The 10,221-nt window shown below is 43.9% G+C and overlaps 1 protein-coding gene across 3 annotated transcripts in view; it reads right to left on the bottom strand.

Annotated features, from left to right (window-relative positions):
• The window catches only part of LOC118509152, a 28,188-nt gene extending 19,172 nt beyond the window's left edge, over nucleotides 1-9,016 (bottom strand). Inside the window, exons 1-2 of one of the 3 annotated variants that reach the window (XM_036049376.1) lie at nucleotides 8,938-9,016; nucleotides 650-1,302 (exon numbers count right to left, since the gene is read on the bottom strand). In XM_036049376.1, coding sequence (XP_035905269.1) covers nucleotides 650-926 — 277 coding nt within the window. In that variant the 5' untranslated portion in view covers nucleotides 927-1,302; nucleotides 8,938-9,016. Of the gene's footprint in view, nucleotides 1-649; nucleotides 1,303-8,778 lie in introns of all 3 variants that reach the window. The other 2 variants (XM_036049379.1, XM_036049377.1) reach the window with 2 other exon arrangements.
• Nucleotides 9,017-10,221: the final 1,205 nt, after the last annotated feature.

Here is a 10,221-nt window from a genome sequence, read left to right on the forward strand (position 1 = left end):
ACAATCAGCATAGTCCAAGACCCGTATTGACAGAAAACTACCGGACGTATTTGATGTCTTTGATTAATCTGAGGCTGCGGTCTTAGATTGGCAGATAACAGATCAGGATCGTGATTGAACTTCAGCCTCATGTTAAAACACGGAGCGGTTGTGTAACCTGATAAGCAAGTAAATACATCTCTAATACATACTTAAGGTTTCTTGTAGTATTTTGAATAGAATTAAAACTTCTGTCCTTGTCAAGAAGTCAACACTAAGTAAGGAAAATAAGAGCTAATATTTTAGATTTAAAAAACTTTAAGTACTAAAATTTTTTTACGTTGAGCGTCAACAGTAATTGCAGTTCAAACAAGCCTTTTCTAAGTGGATTAAAAGTAGCTAGCTTTACAGGACAAAAAAACCTCAAGGGTCAGCAACGACAAACACCGTCACTGCACAGTGCCATATTCTTGTAACTCAAGCAGAAAAGTGAGGCGATAAAGATACTCGAGACCTTAGACCATCATCGTCTCCGAGAGCTGCTCCGTAAGTCATTAGTGTTATCTTTTCCATCGTTTTTTTTCCCCCGAACTTGTGCACTCGGGCACACTGATAGCCGTCCGCAGCGCATCGCTAGATGAATGACCGTTATGAAATCACAATTACTTACCAAAGTTTTCCTTCTCATTGCGTGGATGCGACCGAACCGACCCGGCCAGCGAACACAGATGCAGCAGCAGCAGAAAAAGCACACAAGCCAACGACAAAGGATGGTAGTCACGGGGGTGGTGGTGATGGTGGTGGGGGTGTGAGAAAAATTCACCCCACGCCGGTAACTGCAACCGGAACTGGGAGCTTCCGGTGCGGGTCGTGCCGGAATCGCTGTCGACTATTGGTACCGTTGCAGGATGTTGCTGAACATCGCGCGCCGGTCGATTAATGGTCATTGTTGGCGCGCTCGGTCATGTTTGATTTCGTCCTGCAGTCGGTTCAGCATACATTTCGTGAGCTTTCTGGACGAAGCGGCTGTCGGTGCTGGGTGTGCGTTTTGCTTTTGCGACGGACGGTCCCGGCGAAGGAACGAAGGTTAAGGTGCATTTTAATGCCGGATGCTAGCAACTGGGGCAGGCCTCTAGCCCGAGGTGAGCTTTATTTTTACGGAACACTATCTACGTGTAGTCAAACTTTAGCTAGACACGACCACCTCGGGGGATTGTTTTTTTTTTTCGGCGACTGATTGCCACTCGTTCACTGATGCACTTTCGGCGCGTTTTCTATGCAGTTTTCCCACATGATTTGGATTGATTTTTCACACACTAAGCACTGTAAAAATAAATAATTTAAAATTTAGATCAAAATTACACAAAAAAGCCACAAAACAAATGCAATATTCAGCACACAACACATTTTACACCAGCTTTTCCTTCTATTTTTTCCCTTTGCCTGCTGTTGTTTTTCCGCTTCACTTATGGGGACGAATTTTTTCCAGCCGGTTGCACGCTGCTCCTAACCGAGGCCGGCGGGTTGCGAGCGCCCACGTGTTTGTTTTGGGGCGAGTTTACGTCTGCGGCTGATGAGAGTGCTACTCTCGAGCGTTCCAGAGCCACTGTTTTCCACTCACAACACATTCCAAGAAAACCGGGCCCCAAACTGTAAGCACTGCGCTACTACATGAGCGAGCAAAAATTACACACAGACAGACTGTTTTCTTGGAATTTGATGAATATTTTATTTCGTCGACGTGAGTTTGGGACCCAGCAGCAACAAACGGTGACTCTCTTCGACAAAACGATGCTGATACAGTTGCTGCAATGAGAAAGGAAAAACATGTGGGAAAAACATTAATTTCATTACCAGTGTAGCGTGACCGTGACAAAGCGAGGCTGGGAGAGGTTTGATGAAGGAGAGAGGGTATTTTGTTGGACTTTTTGATTATTTTTTAATATTTTAAATTACGTTTAAAACAATAAAACACGTTGCAAAATTCAATCAAAAATTCATGCCATTCGTGTAGCAATTTTGAAAAGTGTCCCAGTCCCTAGTCCAAGTCCCAGTCGTATGTTTATGCAAATGTAATCGACAGCAAACATTAGGCGCTAATGGCACCCGGCACCCAGATGGCGGTTGGAAATTATAATCGATTAATCGAACGCAATTTTCGACAGCTTAGTGGTGCGAGTGGTGTGCTCCATCTACAGGATGACGGAAGATGAAACGTTCGGGGTGTTGATTGGGAGGATGTTATTCCTGGTGATGAATGGCGGAAGCTTCCAAAAAGGATAAGAGAGTTCTTATTCAGCCCTTAAACATATCCTCTTTGAACAAAGCTTTCCCGTTTGTCCCTGAATCTCCATTAGTCCCTCAAACTCTCCAAGAATTTGCCCAACTCAACCTCCTCACAGTTGTTGACATTTTCCACCATCGTAATCAATATTGCTTTTATTATATTATTATTTTCCCATCCCCGTTCAGTAAACTTCCCCAACGATTCTCCATTCCAACCTGTACCGCTGTGGACCCTTTGTAGCTTCAAGACATCGTCCAACGGTTCCTTCTCTCTAACGACTCTGAAATCACACACACACAAGCCAAGCAAGGTTAAGGACAGCGACGAGATCCGATGGCATCATACTTCATGATGGAAAGGTGGTCCTTATTTCCTTCCAGCTATTACGTTGAGTTATTCCCTTCCGTCTTCGGCCAAAAGGAGTTGTTAGCGACCAGCAGAGCAAAAAGCACCCCTGTTAGTACTGTAAGGAAATAAGAACAACGAGCGCGAGGAGTTGTTTTTGCATCGCTTCCACCGCAGGTTGTTATTCTTTTCCGTTCGGTTCGGGTCGCATTGGAAAGGAGCTCTTTCTGCGGTGGAGCAGACAAAGATAAACAGCAAGTAATACGAGAAAGCATGTTGGGGAAATATTTATGTACGTAGCAATACACAGGCTTTCCTGAGGAAGGACGGGTAGAACACTTTGAAGGTGAGTGAGGAAAGGGGAGAACCTCAGGCTAAGAAACAGGACTTGTTAGTAAAAGTGGTTGAGAAGTGCGAAAGGGAATGAACATTATATGCAACATAATAAGCAGAGATGAAGGAAGAAATTGGACTCTGTGGCGAATTTTTAAATTCCTGGTCTATATCCTTCAACGCTATCCTAACGAGTCCAGCGTCATATATCTACTGCTGCTTACTTAAACCGTCACCAGGGACTTTTCATTATAACACCAGCTGAATTGACACCTACTGAAAGATTCAATGCCGTCCGATGCCATCTGTGTCATCAGCTCCCTTTCAGCACACCGAACGGAGGCCCTCCAACAACTGTGCCTATCGTGATCGAGTCTCAAACAGCCCTCACTCTATTTTTAATACCCTTCAGTGTGCATACATAACCCATTCCCGAGGAGTTCCTTCCCTGTACTGGGAGCCCTCATTCATGCGAGATTTTACGCAAATAACCACCTCCGAGCAGCAACCAGCCAAGACTGTCAACGAAGACAAATTGAACCGAGCTACCTGACGTTGCGTCAATGGAACTCATTCACTGGATGCACTTTATCGCACTTGCTGCTGTGTCTTGGGCTGTGTGGTTGGGCGTCATTTTTCTAAGGACGCTTCTGGCTCGCTCTCCATTTTTATTGGATGCATTTCTGGAGCGCTCTTCACACTCCACTGGCTTTCATATCGTGAGGATGTATTCATTCGATCAACAGCTTTGTAAACATGTTCGTTAACAACACACACAGGGAGGGAGAGGGAGATTGAGAGAGTGTCGGTGTCCGTGGGCGATTTCGAGTCTATGTACTGCTGGGACTTGCTGTGGGAAAATGACATTCAGGAGAAGGATGACGGGATATTACTTTTGGGGCTTGAGACGCGAAACACCGAACAACATGTCCCACTATTTGTTGAAAGAAGGCATTACACGGAGGCATTCCGTCAAAGTGAAGGCTTCCTCCCATCACACTCACTCGATCGACACTTTCTCGGTTGTATCCTTCGAGACGGCCTGTTCTGGTGGCATGGTTTACATGGAAAATGAAATATGAAGAGTAGTTCCTCAAGCAAAGTGTAACCTTCGATGTGCTTCAATATTTCTCCTCGGTTCCGATGTACGTGAGCTCAATGAATAAGGAGAGCCTCAGACATCGCCGAGAAGAGCCTTAAGGTTTTCACTGGCAGCTTCGCAAAGACAGCGGATTTCGTATTTCCTTCCTGAGGCCATTCAATGGCGGTTGTTGTTGTTGTTGTGTGATGACTATCTTGGAATCCGGACAAGTGAACTGCACAAAGAGAGGATTATTTGTGCTGGTGTGTCATGAAGAGTACTCGAGTGAAGTGACGGGCAAGATGAATGCCAGTCCATTTGTTTGCGCCTGGTGGTATGCAAATATTGTAGTTTTCATGGTTTATAAACTCAATTTAAGGGGTTTTTAATATACTTTGATTTGAATTTTCATTTTCTCGCTAAACCATGACATCTGAACTTTCTTCTCACTACCATTTCTTCTTGATTGACCTTCATGTTGGTTTCGGTTCAGTTCCAAAATCCTTCAAATCAAACACAACGCAAACAACGCGAAAACAATCGCCGACGATGATAAGTCATTAGCATAAAAATGTACAATAAAGATATAATGGGAATGTAATCTTGCTTTACGATTATCTAATGACTTTCGCTGTTAGCTGGCAAATCCTTGAAGCCGCCCGGTCTGTCGTATCATGCCGGTGGAACATTAGCATGAGTCGGCCGTTTGCGGGACTTGCGGGATATTGATTGTGTTTCGTGTTCGAGCTGTGTTTGTTTAAACGTTCCGATGCTTTGTTGATTCTCTTCCTTGTGTTTGTGTTTTCCTCTCTCGCCCATTTCCCAAGTCTGCAGTGGCTCTTGTATGAAAAGAAATGTTTCATTCGATGACCCATCATACACAAGCGACGGTCACCTTGTTCTTGTGGTAAAAGCGGCTCATTACATTACCTGACCTCAGTGATGCAGTGACTTTAAAGGGCTGAAAAAAGGCCATCACACTACCACAATCACAGCCTTGCTCCAATGACCCCTGCAGATGGGCGGCGACGAAACAACCGCTACAAATCCCCAGACAAACAAACCCAGCGACAACACCTGGCGCCCAACATTCCGGGCTCTGCTTGTTGGGTTCGAGCGTTGGAGAACGTTTTGTCACCGCAGCTCCTCAGCTCAAGCCTCACATGTTACCTCCCTGGTGGATGTAATTCGGCGGGTCCGAAAATAAATCACAAACACGCAACCTGAATTATTAGCGTGCTGCGTTTTTCGATCATTCCTCGTCTGCAGCATTTCACCTCGGGCAACTTCTGGATGAATAATATGCTTCCACCCCGGTTTTGGCGGCACAACATTTTCCAAAGATTTAGTTTTTTTCCACCTTCTCGCACGGCACCACTCACGGCAGTGTTTGGCTTTCGGCCGGCTTTCGAAACTTTTCATCGCGCAACTAATGGAACATAACAACTGGTGTAATTTGCATAACTGCTGGATCGTTACACTTGCTTTTCTACAGTTGATTATGTATTCGTTCGGGGGTTGGTGCATGAATTATGATGTTCGTATTAAGCGTTGGCTTGGAAACACTCGTACACGTGGCAATCAATATTACTTTAAGAAAAGCTACCTACTTCTAACCAGATTGTAGTTGTAGCAGTTTTGGTTCACCTCCATAGTTCCATATAAAGGAATTATTTTTATTAAAGTTCAATTGGTTCTTCTAGTAAAAAAAATCCAAGTACATGTGAGAGACCAACTAGTTTACTTTACTAAAAGCTTCTTTTTCACCCGGACGGAAGATACCAGTAAAGTTTTCATATGCAATCCTCATGGTAGTTAGATTCACTAGAATGTTCCTCGGCGCAAATTAAGCACCAAGCGAAATGCACCAGAACTTTTGCGAAGGTGCTTATCGCTATGATCTTGATTTATTGTCCTAAAGCTGAATTGCTTCCTGCCGCTTAGTACAAATTATTAGTCGTATGTGAAGCAGAGCCAAATGGAGCATGATTTACAGCAGGTGTGCTATTACTTTTAGTTACATTTTCTAGGATATTTAGTTCTTCAGAAGAATAGTTTTTGTTAGTTTCCTACAATCACAAGTTCACATGTTTTCTGGGACTTATAAGGCCTTCTTTTAATAGCATTTCACGAAAAAAGTCCTTCGAAATCTGTATTCATTATTATTATTTTTAGTTGCCTATGATGCGAATAAAAAGCAATAATTTCCACGTGAGAACTTCAACACTTTGAGACAGTCAGTGGTCCAATTAAATTGTCCAAGAAGCCTTGAAGACCGAATGACTTTTTCGTATAAGAGGTCTAGACTTACAAAGAGCATTGTCATCCGTGAGGCCTTGCCATCTAAAAACAATCGAACTTAGTCGTACTTTAAGGCACCTCGTCGTCTGAAGGACCTCAATGTTTTGCAGCTAGTACCAAATTTGCTATCGATGCCCTCCTAAAGCTGACTTTCCGTTGCTGATCTCCACTACCGAAATGATCGCCTTTACAACTTGAGATGTCACTGCAATATCTGTGAGATAATCCTAACCTTCATGAAAATTACACTAAAGTACTTTAATTTTTATTTCAGAATACTTTTTAATGCTTTTAAGGTATCATTTATGCTTGCAAGATCACTTAAAGTTTGCAGATCATTTTAAAGATTTCTATCAAAATAGTAGCTACTCAACACTTAACGTCGGCTTCGACTTACCGTGAAATGGGTTAATAAAAAATTGTAAACTTTTCTTCAACAGCAAGATCTTCAGACCATTAGAAGCGAAAGCCAACGAGAGCACTATGTCAAAAATTGCAAACACCTTGCGGCTTTGATTTAACGAGCAGGTTGTTTTCTCATTTCCAAAGAAAAACTCCCAGCATGTTCTTCTTTCTGTCCTGACTGCTCATCCTTCTTTCCTTCTAATTCTTGTTGACCAAATAAGCCCTTCGGGTTTGCCCATCCCTTTAAGCCGACTCTGTATGTAATCGCTCGTAAAAACTTCACATGACCTTGTTATCAGCGTGAACCAGGCCCACCAGTGCCTGGTCGAATGTTTTTTTTGTAAAACAGCATTGCCCAATCCCCTTGTTACAGCATTATAACACAGCATCATCATGTTTTTTAACCCTATTTCGGTGTTATTTTGTTCTTGTGATGTTCATAAATTCGCCGAGACCCGATATACAGGTCATATAACCCTGGCTAGACTGTTTTGCACTGCACTGATGGAAAACAAACCGTCAGGAGCAGATCCTCGAGGAAACTTCATGGTTTTTTTCTGGTGTAAGTATATGAAGAGAGCGAGCGTCATACTGTGTATCGATTTTTATGTGAGGAAACGTTGGCTGCAGTTGGCTGTACTGGGAAATTACCCTTATGAAAACTCAATCAGCTTCAGGTCAAGTAGTGCGTTATGGAGTTATTATTTTTTTCAGTGTTTTGCAAGCTTAATGAGCATGTTTCTACATGTTAAAACCAGTGGATTTCAGACAGAAAATTAATTTTTAATTCTCGAAATGTAGCAAAAACAAACTGCTCTTGAAGTGCTCTCGAGTCTTCCACCATGAATTGCTCCTCGTGATAGATCGTGCCGTCGAACGAACGATGTAGGATGTCGAAAACAGATGTCAGATTCCTACACGAAAATCTATATTTGTTTGCTGTTTGTAGAACATGCCAAACGCTTTTCTCTCTAGCGTCTACGCGTTACGCAAAAGGCGTTCACAGCACCCACGAAATAATTAATTCAACGCAGCACATCACTTGTCTAACATTCCTCCGTCAGTTAATTAGAGTGTATCATGTGGCAAGCAAGCTGTACGAGCAAACTGGAGCGATAAAGAATTTGCGTTGAAGATAAACACACAAACCGCAACATAAAATTCGGGGGGATTTTCCATCGAAAAATCTTTCACTTACTTTCAAGCCGTTTCCACTGGAAACCTTCTGGCTGTATCCTTTGTCGTCGGCGATTACTGCTGGCTTTAATTGATTCTTCTTTCACGCACACGCTTTCCACACTCACAAAGCAATATTACACTTCACCTTCATCGCACGATCACTTGCAACACGAGCGTATGATTGATGGCTTCACCACCATCAACCTGCGCGAAACCAGAGGAATCACAGAACTCACCACCGGCCCTGATGATTTATTGTGATTATTGACAATCTTTCACGAGCCGTTCGCACTCACATCTTTCATTTTTAATGCGCTCGCCAACCAGCTGCTACCTTCCGCTTTCTTTTCTCGCCTCGCTTTCTTTTGTGGTAAAGGTAAAGAGGCACTCACACAAAACGGGCCGCTCGTCGGGTTTAATTAACTTCTGTATTTCCTGGAATTATGGTTATTTGCACACATTTTTATTATTATTTTTCGGCACTGCACTGTTTTCTTGCCTCCGAGCCGGGCAATATCAACCGCCTGGCAGCTTCACTAAACGCACCACCACTCACGCAAAAGCTTTTGCTTCCATCACACAAGCACAAGAGGTAGTAAGGACGGCGCGAAAACGTACGCAGTGAACCGTGTGAAAAGAATTTCCATTTCTGGTGGATTAAACTTCGTCTTATTCCGGCGCTTTCCACGTCGTCTTGTGGTGAGTTGGGGTTTGGGGGTTTGAATAATTTCACACCTCGCTCCTCACACACACACTTCAGCCGCAATACAACAATGCTGCATTGACGAAACGATTCGCGTAATCCTTTGCATATTGAGGTCGAGTGCTTCGCCTGTCAAACTGAGCATTCCTCAACCGCACTACTCACTTACTAACTCGCTCGCTAATAACCATCGCCATGCCATTCCCAATCCGCCCTTACGAACGACCAACTGTATTGATGCTTAATGACGGATTCGTGAGAAAAGCTGAGGACCACACAATTCTTGTTTCTTATTTTTTGCCTCCAAAGCGAGACTAGACCAACCAGGCTGGGGATTGAACTGGGGATTGATAGCGCGACCTGCACCAGCACAACCAACCACGCGGGCGTATTCCATCGGACTGATTTGACCGTGTGCCGAGGAACGGCCAAGAAAACGTCCTGCGAATGAACCGAACGAGGTTCGGGTTCGTTTCGCTCAGGGCTTTGCTCTCCGTTTCATCGATTTAACGGCCGACATGACGCATTCCGTCGGTGATGCTCCTTTGCCGATTGAACTCGCCCGCTTTCGTCGATGAGAAATGAACTCGAGCTGAGATGTGAGTGAGCTGTAAGAGAATGAATCTCGAAATGAATTGGGATGAATTTATGATGGCAGTGAAATGAGGTTCATTAGCCAGATGGAAAGGATATTAGAACTACTGGAGGAATCATTTGGAATTTCTTCTTGCTTTGAACCCTTTCTTAAAGATGTCGTCGTTTCTACCCTTAAAGGCTTCAAAGCCAACCTTCACCTTTATTTCCATCCTCAACCCATTGCCCAGCCGATTGTTTGAACGTGTGTAAGATGTTCTGCCGTATGAACCTGCTCTCTCGCATATCGCAGTCCATCACGAGCAGCAGGTGGTTCGATCAGCTTGTTTAAGTTATGCATAAATAATAGCTTGTCTTCGATATCATTTCCAGCCAGCCAGCCAGCCAGCTATCCCTTGCTCGTACCCGTTCCACACGCTGAAAGGCTGAAAATTGCGTTTTATGTTTCATCTTGATTGGGTCTGACGAGCTGCTGGTTTTCTCCGAAATTTCACTGCCGAGGAAAAAACCAGAGGTACAGACGAGCCGATTCCATCGCACGGCGACTAATCAGCGAGACCCACAAACAACTGGTGCATGAAATTGCTTTTCGATGTTTTTCGGGTAATGTTACAGCCTTAGTGCCCTGACGTCATCCTTTGTACTTACCAGACATGCCTCGACAGGTAAAAAGTAGACGCACCACTACCACCGAGTGGGTTGCACTTTCGCTTCAGAGGATTTATTTATTCAATTTTCTAATACTTCATCGTTGGAGCTCCTTATCACTTGGTACCGGTTGGCTTTTCAACAGTCGACTGAGGACTCGAGAGGCTGTTGTTCACAAGGAAGAGTAATTGAAGAGTTGTTGTTGTTTGAGCTGGCAGACAGAGCGTGTTGTTTGAACACAGATAGGCCTGGCGATGAGATGCAAGGTAGATAATGAATCAGCACCGCTGCACTATTCCGATGTTTAATGAGCGGTTAATGCTTCTTAGGAGATTAAGCTGCTCGTCAGATATTTACGAACAACAG

Source organism: Anopheles stephensi, chromosome 3 (assembly GCF_013141755.1).
Source record: "Anopheles stephensi strain Indian chromosome 3, UCI_ANSTEP_V1.0, whole genome shotgun sequence".
NCBI lineage: Eukaryota > Metazoa > Arthropoda > Insecta > Diptera > Culicidae > Anopheles > Anopheles stephensi.